This window comes from Erinaceus europaeus, chromosome 13, assembly GCF_950295315.1.
Source record: "Erinaceus europaeus chromosome 13, mEriEur2.1, whole genome shotgun sequence".
Classification (NCBI taxonomy): Eukaryota; Metazoa; Chordata; class Mammalia; order Eulipotyphla; family Erinaceidae; genus Erinaceus; species Erinaceus europaeus.
The window spans coordinates 47,257,396-47,270,513 of record NC_080174.1 but is presented as its reverse complement, the minus strand read 5'-3'; the positions used below and the strand labels follow the sequence as shown (position 1 = coordinate 47,270,513).

General features: G+C 53.7%; 1 protein-coding gene across 14 annotated transcripts in view; it reads left to right on the top strand.

Moving 5' to 3' along the window:
* Nucleotides 1–13,118, top strand: part of ADGRB2 (adhesion G protein-coupled receptor B2) — a 67,199-nt gene that overhangs the window by 43,713 nt on the left and 10,368 nt on the right. For 8 of the 14 annotated variants that reach the window (XM_060205743.1, XM_060205750.1, XM_060205742.1 and 5 more), the window contains exons 3-16: nucleotides 6,443–6,526; nucleotides 6,774–6,938; nucleotides 8,243–8,407; nucleotides 8,962–9,126; nucleotides 9,203–9,370; nucleotides 9,450–9,551; nucleotides 9,687–9,793; nucleotides 10,615–10,809; nucleotides 10,955–11,023; nucleotides 11,096–11,204; nucleotides 11,525–11,855; nucleotides 12,146–12,251; nucleotides 12,440–12,483; nucleotides 12,744–12,870. In XM_060205743.1, coding sequence (XP_060061726.1) covers nucleotides 6,443–6,526; nucleotides 6,774–6,938; nucleotides 8,243–8,407; nucleotides 8,962–9,126; nucleotides 9,203–9,370; nucleotides 9,450–9,551; nucleotides 9,687–9,793; nucleotides 10,615–10,809; nucleotides 10,955–11,023; nucleotides 11,096–11,204; nucleotides 11,525–11,855; nucleotides 12,146–12,251; nucleotides 12,440–12,483; nucleotides 12,744–12,870 — 1,937 coding nt within the window. The remainder of the gene's footprint in view (nucleotides 1–6,442; nucleotides 6,527–6,773; nucleotides 6,939–8,242; nucleotides 8,408–8,961; nucleotides 9,127–9,202; nucleotides 9,371–9,449; nucleotides 9,552–9,686; nucleotides 9,794–10,614; nucleotides 10,810–10,954; nucleotides 11,024–11,095; nucleotides 11,205–11,524; nucleotides 11,856–12,145; nucleotides 12,252–12,439; nucleotides 12,484–12,743; nucleotides 12,871–13,118) is intronic. The other 6 variants (XM_060205751.1, XM_060205754.1, XM_060205753.1 and 3 more) reach the window with 2 other exon arrangements.

Below are 13,118 nucleotides of genomic sequence, written 5' to 3'. Positions count from 1 at the left end.
CACCACCAGAGTTCTATATTCCATCCTCTCCATTGTAAGGTTCCCTGTTTATCCCTCTGGGAATACGGACCAAAGATCTTTATGGGGTGCATAAGGTGAGAGGCCTGGCTTCTGTAACTGCTTCTTCACTGGGCATGGGTGTTGACAGGTCTAACCATACTCCCAGTCTATTTCTGTCTTTCCTTAGTGGGGTAGGACTCTGGGGAGGTGGGGTTCCAGGACATATTGGTAAGGTCATCTGCCCAAGGAAGTCAGGTTGGTGTCATGGTAGCATTTGCAACTTGGTGGCTGAAAAGCATTAAGACATAAAGTAGAACAAATGGTTTAGTAATCAGGAACCTAAGGGTAAGAATACAGCAGATGAAATTTAGGGTCTTCATGTTGGAAGAAGCTAGGAAGTCTATTTTAGGTATATTCCAAGGGGCCCATGACTTTACTAATTTTTGCCTGAGCCTGACAGCTAACATGCAGGTGGGCTAAAAGTATTGTCTGGGAAGATGGTGTCAGAGTGGGGAATAGGACTAGAAAGCTGGATCAGGGTATTTAGTACAGGAGCCTGTGTAACCTCTGCACCCCTGTCTGAGCTTAAATCCCATGGTCATAGCTAGGAGCATTCTAGGCTGCACTCATTTCAGGATTCATCCTCTTCGAGTGGCAGAGTATGTTGACCCAGCCTCCCTTTGGAGATTTTTAAAAATTTATGTATTTTTCTCTTTTGTTGCCCTTGTTGTTTTTTATTGTTGTAGTAGTTATTATTGTTGTTGTTATTGATGTCATCTTCGTTAGGACAGAAAGAAATGGAGAGAGGAATGGAAGACAGAGGGGGGAGAGAAAGATAGACACCTGCAGACCTGCTTCACTGCCTGTGAAGTGACACCGCAGCAGGTGGGATGGCTGGGGGTTCGAACCAGTATCCTTACGTCGGTCCTTGTGCTTTGCACCACACTTCTGGAGATTTTTAAAAGAAGTAAGGAGACACACAGAAAGACTGTAGCAGAGCTGGAGCCAGACCTACCCATGCCTGACTATTAGTGTCCTTCCTACCAGCCCACAGGGCCTCAGAGCATGCTCAGCTGCCTGGTGGGGAGGGGAAAACATCACTGAGTAGATCAGCAGGAGGCAGAGCCTTCCAGGCTCTGGTTTACACCTTGGCTGTGGCAATGGAGAGCCACTAAAGGTTCCTCAGCAGTGGTGTGTGTGTGTGTGTGTGTGTGTGTGTGTGTGTGTGTGTGTGTGTGTGTGTGTGTGTAACTGGATTACAGAGGAGAACCAAACTGCTTTTGGGGATGGCAGGAGTAGATGTGCCAGAGAACAAATAGAAACTGATGTGTAAAACAGAATGAGAGGCTGGGGTCAAGTGAGGGGAGTGGCTTGGGATTTGGAGGGGGGATTAAGAGAGGTCTACAGGTGGAGATCTAAGTTCAATTGCATACTGCTAGAGGCCATGCAGGTCTGTGAGAGGTCCTGCAACTTCATTCCAAATTAGAAAAATGGGAGAACTGGGGGCCAAGTGGTGGTGTACCTGGTGGAGCACACATTATAAGACATAAGGACCCAGGTATAAGACATAAGGACCTGGGTTTAAGTCCCCCGTCCCCACCTGCAGGGGGCAAGCTTTGTGAGTGGTGAAGCAGGGCTGCAGGTGTCTATCACCCCCTTCCCTCTCGATTTCTGGTTGTCTCTACCCAACAAATAAATAAAGATAGTAAAAATAAATAAATAAATGAGTGGCTGAGCAAGTTATGGTATATATACACAATGGAATACTACTCAGCTGTAAAAAACGGTGACTTCACCGTTTTTAGCCGATCTTGGATGGACCTTGAAAAAATCATGTTGAGTGAAATAAGTCAGAAACAGAAGGATGAATATGGGATGATCTCACTCTCAGGCCGAAGTTGAAAAACAAGATCAGAAAAGAAAACACAAGTAGAACCTGAAATGGAATTGGTGTATCGCACCAAAGTAAAAGACTCTGGGGTGGGGTGGGTGGGGAGAATACAGGTCCAAGAAGGATGACAGAGGACCTAGTGGGGGTTGTATTGTTATATGGGAAACTGGGGAATGTTATGCATATACAAACTATTGTATTTACTGTTGAATGTAAAACATTAATTCCCCAATAAAAAAATTAGAAAACAACAACAACAACAACAAGGGCAACAAAAATGGAATAAATTTTTAAAAAATGAAAAAAAAATTAGCATGCAAAGGTTAGGGTATAATAGTTATGCAGACAGATCTCCATGGCTGAGGCACCAAAGGTACCAAGTTCAATCCCCAAATTCACCATAGTACAGAGCTGAGAACTGCACTGGTCTTTCCCTCTATGTATCTCTCTTCAATAAAAAAAAAACCAAATAAATTTTAAATTAGCATTTAAAAAATAAATAAGTAAAAATGTGAGAACTGGTCCCACTGAGGATGCAATGAGGTGATGCAGTGGGTGTGGTGGCTGGAGCTGCATTGTAAATATTACCCTCTTCAAAATGAAACAGAGCACTTTAGGGACCACCAAGGGTTGAGTGACAGCTGAGAGATCATAGGACTGTGTGCTGCAGAACCACAAAGCCAACAGACCTTCAAAGTTTGCTGGGTAGGACTCAGAGGTTTTAGTGGCACCACTCTGGACACCTCCTTTTCCTTAAGACTTCTATTCTTAGCTTGCTGGGACTTGCATGTGGCATATGCTGAACTAATGTGTTTGTTTCAGTGGCACCTCTGATCTTATATATCTTCTTTCTACTTTAGGGAGAACTGGGTTTCAATTGTGGTGGAAATAAATTACTGGCCTTTCCTTAGAGGGTAAGGGAAGTAGCCAGTGTGGGTCCTGCTTCTGTGGCCTTAGGCTTGTTCCTTTCCCTCTGTGGTCCATCCTTGGAGGCTAGGAGAAGGATTCACAAACTGTACCTATGATGCGTGTATGTTCAGATTTTCCAATAGGGTGGATTCTAGAAATGTTAGCCACTGCCTCTGGTTATATAGTGGGGTAGGGCAACAAATGTTTGGTAAGCAGTTGGAGGAGGTGGGGACCCCAGGGAGCAGTCTGGGTCCATTCTGGTGGTCAGGACAGCTGGGAGCTTTCCCATTTATCTGAGCTTGAGGGGTTTGCTGGAAGCTAGGTAAGTGAATGTGGAGTCACAGACATGGTGATGGCTAAGACTTTCAGAGAAGGAGCTGAATGAGAGGACTCTTGGCTGGATTTGCAGTATATCACATGGTATTCCCAGAATATTTATTAATACATGGGTGTCAGACTTGAGGGTAGCCTTAATGGAAGGATGCTGGTCTTTGAACTGAAAATCAAGATAACAAACAGCCATTCCCAGTCACCCTCTGGGGTAGGAGTGGAGAAGTTAGGAGCTGTGCATTCACTGGTGTTGACTGATATTTCTCTAAGCCTGGTTCTGTCTTGGGGGATGGCTCACCCACCACCTTCCATATTATGGATCAGGCAAATTCAGCAACCAGAAGATGGAATAATCTGTGATGAGAAGGCCCTATAGAAGGTGGGGGCAGGGTGCAGCAGCTTTCTCTGGGGAATATGAAGTGAAGGTCTCACAGATGGTCACTTAGGTTTGGGTTTTGAAGGTCAATTAGAAGTTTTTCTGGAGAGCAAAGCAAGGGAGCAAACTGGTGGAGATAATAAGAGTAAACAATAATGAGTTTGTTTTGGACATGGTGACTTTGGGGGTTCCCCTCTTCCCTACCACCAGGAAAACTGTTCAGGAAGCAGGAAAACTATACAGGAGTGAAATGGGGAAAGGGACCATGGAAATAATGATTGGAGGCAGCTATTCACGGGCTTAGTTCAGCCTGGGGATGGTGTTCAGTGAAGACAAGACAAAGTTGAGATGCTGGGTGTGGGAAGCAGCAGGAAGCTAGTCCAAAATCTAGGAGGCTGCTGGAAGCTAGAGGTAGGAAGGAAACTGGAGGAGAGGAGTCAGCAGGGCCAAGTGCTGCCGAGGGGGTCCAGCAGTCTGCAAAGTGTCTGTAGCCTTTAGCCACAAAGAAGGTGTTGATGATTTTGTCAAGAACAGTTTCAGCAGAAATTTGTGGTCAGGAGGCAGACTACATACAGCAGGTTACTGGGAGAGGTGACATTTGAGCCAGGATGTGAGTGGCAGGTGAGAAAGTACAGTGCCATCGGCTGCAACTAGAAGCTGAAGAGCAGCAAAGGGGGGAGTCCCCCCACCCCCAAATGGAGGAGTTTCACTGAAACTTGAGAATGCAGGTGACATTTGGGCCAGTGAGAGAGGGTGTGGGGGTGGAGCCTCCTGTGAAGGGAGGAGGAATAGGAAGCAGGGCCAGGGTGAGGGACTGACCCTTGTGAAGACTGCAAGGTTGGGAGGTGGGGGGCTGGGGTAGATGAAGCACCTACTTGGGGTGGGGTGGTGTCCCTCATCTTCATGGTCCTAGCTTCTGCTTTCTCTGTGAAGGAATTGGTTGCAGGAGTCGGTAGAGAGGTCAAGGTCAGGCACCATCAGCCAAGGAAGGTGGGGAACTGGGGGAGGCAGAAACAGGAAGGAGTGCTGAGAAACCCTGGGCGTCCAGCGGATGTGGAGCCTTGAATCTGTCCTGGTGCCAGTTGGCGCAGCTGTGGATTTCTTCAGCAGCCTGGGGGTGGGCGTGGAGAAGGCGGCTTGTCACACGGCTCCTGGGCCAGGGACTGGCTGAGCGGGTGTGGTGGAAAGCTGGGTGAGGGGATTCAAGAGCTGGCAGGCATGGCACCAGCACCCACTCAGCAGTCCTGATGGAGGCAGAACCCCAAATGAGGTCAGGTGGGATCACAAGTGCTGTTCAGAGGTCCAGGGGTCTATAGGAAGGCACAGAAGGGTGGAGTCAGAAAGGGAAGGAGATGGCAGAAAGCCGGCAGCTAGCCACTGCCTTCTAAACACATGCCATGTGCCAGGAATAGTGCTAATGGTCTCATGGCGTCTTGTCAGGGAGTTCTCGTGTTAGCCGTCAAAGTGTGTGTGGGGGGGCAGTAGGACCACTCTAAGTATTGTTCTAGAGAAGGAAAATGAAGTCAGAGAAATGAAGGTACTTGCTCAGTGTCTACACACCAGTTGTGACCCCAGAGCTGTCTGGGGTGGGCGATAGGTGTTGGAGATGGTGGAGCAGTTTGGGGAATGATATGACTTGGGTTCTGGGGCTAGTGGCTCGAGTGGAAGAAAGAGCTGTGGAGTGATTGAGACCTGAAGCTGGGCAGAGTGACAGAGCAGGACTCCTGGGTCAGTGAGTTTGCTCAGGGAGCTCCCTCTTTCATGCCCGGCTTGGAAGGGCTTCCTTGGATGCAGGGACTGGAAAGGCTACATACAGCCCTGGCTTTTTTTTTTTTTTTTTTTTTTCCGAACACAGCTTCTCTAGTGACCTGGCTTTAAGAAATACGAGTGGGCCTGGAGGTGGGAAAGAGGCATTTGCTCTTGCCTAGGGTTAGCTCAGGTCAAACCATGTCTCTACATACTGCTCCAGCCCCACCTGCCCAGCAGCCTCTGACCTGGGACTTTTCCCTCTGCACTGATTTCCGGCTTGTGGTGGAGAGCCTGCCTGAGCTCATGTCTGAGCTGGAGCCGGAGACTTTGGGGCATGGGTGCTCCCAGCCCCTCCCCCAGGGCTGGCAGCATTTCTAGGGCTAATCCAGACACAGAAATCAGGTGGGCTAAGAGCCTGGTGGGGCTGGGGCCTAGGCCACTGTAGACTCCCAGAGTGCTGGCTGACAGCTCTTTGGGCTACATGGGCTGTGGGATTAAGAGCCTTTTGGCTGTAGGCACCTGCCCTGGATGCAGAAGACCAGGTGGCATTCTGATCTGTGCCTCCAGGTCAGTTTGGTGTTGCTTGGGGCATGGAACCTGGACCCAGGATCCAGCTCTTATCTCTACATGAATCATGTATGTCCCAAGGACAGGCTTGGGGGAAGCTGCTGGACTCAGCTGAACTGGCAGCCCTGGGAATAGCTTTGGCAGGGGAAAGAGTCCAGGCTGCAGGTTCACTTAGCTGTGTGATCATGGACAAATCACTTTGCCTCTCTGGCCCTGTTTCCTCATCTTTAGATAGAGAGGATGATTCCTACTTCTCAGGGGGTGGGGGGGGGTGGGAGCTAAAGGAGATAAGTTAGGACAACATTTGGCACAGAAACCTTCCAGACTCATTCATATGAGTACCTCCTTCTCTCCAGCCCCTCTGCCTCTGGCTAAGGCAAAGGGAGGAAAGATGGTTGAGAGACTCTAGGTGATTCCCATGTGGCCTTTTGGGTCTAAGTTTCCTTATCTGTGAAATAGTAGTAGTTGGGCATGGGGCAGGACATGATGCTTCCTCAGCATGGCCTGCAGTTGGTTCCAGACCCTCAGGCTGAGGGCAAGCAAGGCTGCCCCTCTCTGTGCCACTTTGGCACAACAGAGCTGGCCTATGCTGAGCCCCTGCCACCACTTCCGTGTTCCAGGTGAGGAGCCGGAAGAGGAACCGAAGGTGAAAACCCAGTGGCCAAGGTCTGCAGACGAGCCTGGGCTATACATGGCGCAGACAGGTAACTCGGGCCCACCTCCCACCCTCTGTGGCGGGGGCCCGACTGTGTGGCGTCTTGTGGCATGTATGCTTGACGTGTGCCTGTCTGTGTCTGTGTCCCAGAGCTCCGTTGCGTCTTTCTGCCACATGAGGCCTGTGGGCAGGGCTGGGTTGCCTACTGCAGAGCCTGTCACTCGGGTAGGAGGATCCCCACAAGGCTGAGTGCTTGGGAGGTGCCCCTTGCCGCCGACGCTGTCCCTCTCTCGTAGGCGACCCTGCGGCTGAGGAGTGGTCCCCGTGGAGCGTGTGTTCCTTGACGTGTGGGCAGGGTCTGCAGGTGCGGACCCGCTCCTGTGTGTCCTCCCCCTATGGGACCCTGTGCAGCGGGCCCCTGCGGGAGACCCGGCCCTGCAACAATTCAGCTACCTGCCCAGGTATGCCCGCCCTCCCTGCCCGGTCTGCCTGCACTTAGGTCCTGTTTGCGACTTGGGCAAGTTCATCTTCCAAAGATAGTTGATTGCCTTCTTCTTTCATTCAGTAACTTGACTGTGCCCCTCACCATGGCCAGCCCCACGCAGGGTCCTGGGGACACATGAATAAGACCAAGGCCTACACTAGTGGCCTCAGTTCTGAGCACACCAGACCCCTGAGACCTGCATCTTAGTTATTGAGCCTCATCTTCACCCCCTCACTGCCCTCCATGGTTCCCTGTGCTCTGATCACACCAGCGCCTTCTTGCACTCCTCTCCCTCCTGAATTTGCTTATTCAGGTCCTATTCCCCTCTCCCTTACCTTGACTATTAAAGTCAGCCTGCCCTTCAAAATCTAGGGCAAATTCCCCCCACCACCACCACCTTTCCTAGTGAAATCTTCTCTGACTGCCCTATGTGCTCTGGCTGCCTATCACACTCCCCAGGGAGGCTCCCTGGACCCTTCCTCAGTTCAGCATGGGATTGTTGAGAATGTACATGTGCCTGCCTGGGACAAGTGGTCCACTGTGTGTATGTGTGTGTGTGTGTGTGTGTGTGTGTGTCTGTGTGTGTGTGTGTGTGTGTGTGTGTATGTGTATGTGTATATGTATGTGTATGTGTGTGTGGGGCAGCTTGAGCCAGTCCTGTTACTTTCACCCCAGGAAGTGAAGTGGTGCCTAGGCTGTGCCCTGCTCCTGGCTGTGGGTTTACAGTAGGGCCTACCTGGAAAGGGGCCTTGGTATATAGGAGTGTAGTGGCGTTTGTAAAGGGCCAGGGCAAAGCTGTGTTCCAGAGTGTGAGCTCTTTGTGTCAGTGTCCATGTAGGGGTTCCTGTCTCTGTATGTCTTATTAGAAAGGGGCGGGGCACTTCTGTTGCCCTAGGTCTGTTTGGATTCATGCTATGGTCCTTTGTCAGGGAGGGGTGGGAATGGGGTGGATCTTGTGTCCTTTCCTGGACTCTCCCTTGTCCCCAGGAGGGGAGACCCCAGGCTCCCCTCCTGGGTTGACCCTAGTTTCCCTGTCCCCATGTCCGAAGGCCGTATCCTGTGTGAGTTGGGACTTGAAGCCTGTGTGTTCAGCACCCGCCCCCAACCTCTGCCTCCAAAGGGCGGAGTTCTGGGGCTCCGGAGGAAGGCCCAGGCTACATAACCCAGGGCAGAACCAATGAGGAGCGTCTGCAGAGCTGCTGGAACTCCTGATTGGTGGACGGATGGGCAGTGGGCAGGGCCAAGGTGCTGCCCAACCACCGGCCACGTGCTTCCTTGCAGTGCACGGCGTGTGGGAGGAGTGGGGGTCCTGGAGCCTATGCTCCCGCAGCTGCGGGCGGGGGTCCCGGAGCCGGATGCGAACCTGCGTGCCCCCCCAGCACGGCGGCAAGGCCTGCGAGGGTCCCGAGCTGCAGACTAAGCTCTGCAGTATGGCCGCCTGCCCGGGTCAGTAGTGCCCGTGGGCCTCCAGGCGGGCACTGCCCAACTGGGTGGGGGGTTGGGAGACCCAGGGGAGACAGTCAGATCCTATTGACCAAGCATGAGGAAGACTGGCAACTTATGCTTGCCAGTGTGGGGGGGTGGAAGGGTTCACCCAGACTTGAAGTTGACACACTGTGGCCCCATCCAGAGGGGGGCACTTGCCAGTACCCCTACCCCTAAGTCCCTGTTCACAGTATTTTAGTGCCCATGGCCAGCCAGGCAGTGACAGGACACAGAGCTGGGCTTAAGTGTGAGCATAGATCTGAAAGTGCTCCCGTGTGCCTCTGTGCAAAGCGGAGAGATGGCCTGTGTCCCTGGAGCTGGTGATAGGCAGGCAGGACCAGGCCTTAGCACCACCTGCTCACTCCAGCCCCCCTTCATCCACCCCTTTCCAGTGGGTCTGGCCTGGTTCAAGTCTGAATGCTTAGTAGACTGCATCTCCCTGTGGTCAGCCCCTGTGAGTTCTGCACCCCCTTGCTCAACAACCTCCCCATCTCCACTTGTGTCTCCCCATGCAGTGGAAGGCCAGTGGCTAGAATGGGGTCCCTGGGGCCCATGTTCCACATCTTGCGCCAACGGGACCCAGCAGCGCAGCCGGAAGTGCAGTGTGGCAGGCCCAGCCTGGGCCACATGCTCAGGTGCCCTCACTGACACCCGGGAGTGCAGCAACCTCGAGTGCCCGGGTGAGTGCTCTGCACAAGGGTGGCAGGTGCAGCACCCCTGGGGCACCGAGGGCCACTCACACCCCCTTTCCCACAGCTACTGATGGCAAGTGGGGGCCATGGAACTCGTGGAGCCTATGCTCCAAGACATGTGACACAGGCTGGCAGCGCCGCTTCCGCATGTGTCAGGCCACGGGCACACAGGGCTACCCCTGTGAGGGCACAGGAGAAGAGGTGAAGCCTTGCAGTGAGAAGAGGTGTCCAGGTACAGCTTGCAGGGCCTTGTGGGGGCAGGGACAGGGCCCAGCCTATGTATCTGGCTGATGCCTGCTCTGTCCCCACAGCCTTCCATGAGATGTGCAGGGACGAGTACGTGATGCTTATGACATGGAAGAAGGCGGCCGCTGGAGAGATCATCTACAACAAGTGCCCCCCCAACGCCTCAGGTGAGGCGGCGGCTCTCTTTGCCAGCTCCTGATTCTTGCTGCCCCCTTCTGATCCCCCACCTCAGGGCTTCCAGTGTAGTGTGGGGTGGTGAGAGCCTGCCCTTCATACCAAACCCTCTGTCCTGTCCCCTGCAGGGTCTGCCAGCCGCCGCTGTCTCCTCAGTGCCCAGGGAGTAGCCTACTGGGGGCTGCCCAGCTTCGCCCGCTGCATCTCCCATGAGTATCGCTATCTCTATCTGTCAGTGAGTGTGCTCCACTGGGTAGGCTCTGTCTCAGGCTCTGGCAGGGAATAGGGGGAGCTTGAGTCTCACTCTTGCCCAGCATAGGGACAGGGTACCTTCTGTCCACCTTCTGCCTGACTCAGCTTCTCCACATCTGCTGCACTTCTTCTCATACCTCAGGGCCAAACTCTCCAATGTCCTTTCTTAGCCTTGGTGCCTATCTCTGCACTCCTGTGGTGCCCCCTTTGTACCCCCCCCCCCCCATCAAGCTTCATCATTAGCTGTTGTGAGATCTCAAAATATCTATGTCTTCCATCAGACTGAGAGTTCCTTGAAGGCAGGGACAAAGTTGAATTTATTTTTGTATCCCCAGTGCCCAGCCTGGTAAGAATGTTATCAACAGACATGCTCTGTGTGGTCACGTTTATCTGGTGTCATCTTGTTTGTTTTGTTGTGCATTTGCATTTGGTGCTTGTGTTTGAGAGACGGCACACACGTGTGCGCACTGCACCCCAGAGTGTGCATGACCCCTCTGGGATGGACAGGTACCCCTTGCCTGTGCTTGCCTGTGCTGTGCTGTCACCTTTTATATATACATCTAAGCACCGTCTTTGTCTAGGTGCTTCTATTTCAGTCTGTTAAAACATATCTTTGGGGGTTCTTTCTCTTTGAGTCTCTTTCTTAGACTCCATCTCCCCCACAGGCCCCTTTGAACATCTCTATCTGACTGTTCCCTCCTCTCTCTCGCTGGATACAAGCAGTTGGTAGACAGGAGTAGGATGGGTCGGGCTGGTCCCAGCTGCTTACACTCCAAGTGACAGTGGCCCACCTGTCACCCACAGCTTCGGGAACACTTGGCCAAAGGGCAGCGCATGCTGGCAGGGGAGGGCATGTCCCAAGTGGTGCGCAGTCTGCAGGAGCTGCTGGCCCGGCGCACCTACTACAGTGGGGACCTGCTCTTCTCTGTGGACATCCTGAGGAATGTCACTGATACCTTCAAGAGGGCCACCTATGTGCCCTCAGCGGATGACGTGCAGGTACTGCCTATTTGTCACAGGGAAAGGAGGGCTGAGGGCCAGGAAGCCCCACACCAAAAGGGTGGCCCTTCTCTGTGACAGACTCTGCTGCGGGGAGAGAGTGCCCAGGGCCAGGACCTCCCAACACTCACTGCTCTTTCTCCAGCGCTTCTTCCAGGTGGTGAGCTTCATGGTGGATGCAGAAAATAAGGACAAGTGGGATGATGCTCAGCAGGTGAGGGGCTCCCAGATGGCCTCTCCCACAACCTACCCCCACCCCCCATCCTTATACACTCTGTGTCCCCAGGTGTCCCCTGGATCTGTGCACCTGCTCCGTGTGGTAGAGGACTTCATCCACCTGGTGGGAGATGCTCTCAAGGCCTTCCAGAGCTCTCTGATCGTCACTGACAACCTGGGTACAAGGGGGTGCTGGGTGCGGCAGAAACTTGGTGGGGTGGAGGGGTGGTTTCTGAGGACTCTTCTGACTTTGCCATCATTTAACCTCTTTTTGTATCTCTCCCTGTTTCTTCCCCTCCTTTATCTCTGTGTATATCCCCCCGTACCACTCCCCCTCACTCCTTGCACTCTATGTTTGTACTGTGTGCTATCGCCTGGCCCCCTACACACTCTTTTGCCACAACCCCTTTGTCTGCGTCTACCTACCTTCCTGGTGTCTGTCTCCCCCACATCTCTGCCTCTGACTGTCTCTGGTCTGCCCACCCTCCACCCGCTGCAGTGATCAGCATCCAGCGAGAGCCCATCTCAGCTGTGTCCAGTGACATCACGTTCCCCATGCGCGGTCGCCGGGGCATGAAGGACTGGGTGCGGCACTCAGAGGACCGCCTCTTCCTGCCCAAGGAGGTGCTCAGCCTCTCCTCCCCAGGGAAACCCACCACAACAGGGACGGTCAGCAGCCCTGGCAGGGGGAGGGGCCCTGGCACGGTGCCCCCTGGCCCAGGCTACTCCCACCAGCGTCTCCTTCCTGCGGACCCTGAGGAGGCCTCCTCTTACTTTGTCATCGGTGCTGTGCTCTACCGCACCCTCGGCCTCATCCTGCCGCCCCCCAGGTGAGTCCCTGGGAGCGGTGGCTAGGGCTGTTGTGGGCCCAGGGAGGTCTATCTGAGAGCACAGAGGACCGAGCCTGTAGCCTCGGGGACCCCTCTTGAGGCTGTGAATACAGCATCTTCATGGGGGACCAAGGAGCCTTTGGCTTGAGCTCTAGACTTCAGAAGTCCTGGTGCTCTGCCTACCTTATCTGCCTGGTGCCCTGCCTGCCACATCCACCTTTGGGTGTGGGGGGTGCTGACTGGGTCTGGGAGCCCACTGTCAGGAGCTGACCTCAGTATGTGCCTCCCAGACCCCCGCTGGCTGTCACATCCCGAGTGATGACCGTGACTGTGCGGCCCCCCACCCAGCCACCAGCTGAACCCCTCATCACAGTGGAGCTTTCCTACATCATCAATGTGAGTGGAGAAGTGGAGACCCAGGCAAGGTCCTCAATATGGGTGGCCAAAGGCTGTCTGATGGGGATATGATTTGTCCCAAGTGTAGGCTGAACCTTTGACTGGTGTGGGGTCTCTTGTAGCAGGACGGGTGTGTGTATGTGTGTGTGTGGGGGGTTCTCACCACTCTCCTGTCCTCCACTCACCAGGGCACCACAGACCCTCACTGCGCTAGCTGGGACTACTCCAGCACGTAAGTTGGGCAGCATTTCTGTGGGGAATATTGACCTCTGGGAACTCCTCTCTAGGAAGTGGTCTCCTGCCTGGAAGATGAGAAAGTCCTTTGGTGTCAGCCTTGGCCTAAGGGATCCAGGACATATCCTGGGACTCCCAGATTCCTGCCTTTCAGACGTGGACTTGCCCTAGATTTCACCACTCTGGGGCAGTGGCCAGCACTGGGGGTGGGCCTGCATAGGTAGACAGGGGTTCACGCCATCTCTTCCTCCTCCCAAGAGATGCCAACTCAGGGGACTGGGACATGGAGAGTTGCCATACCTTGGAGACCCATGCAGCCCACACCCGCTGCCAATGCCAGCATCTGTCTACCTTTGCTGTGTTGGCCCAGCCACCCAAGGACCTGGTGAGTGTGAGCGAAGTGCCCAACCTGGGCAGGGGCTTCAGAGCCACCAGTGGCCCTCTGTGACAGTGCTGGCAGGGACTTGGATGATCTCAGGTATGTGATTTAGTAAGTGCACGTGTGGGGTTGCAGAATGTCTGTACCCCTGGGGTGGTGCTCAGTAAAACACATGCCTGAGGGTGTGTGGAGGTGGGAGGCGGTGTGCCTGCACGCAAACGCATGTCTGGCTGTATGTAAAGGTGTGAGTGACA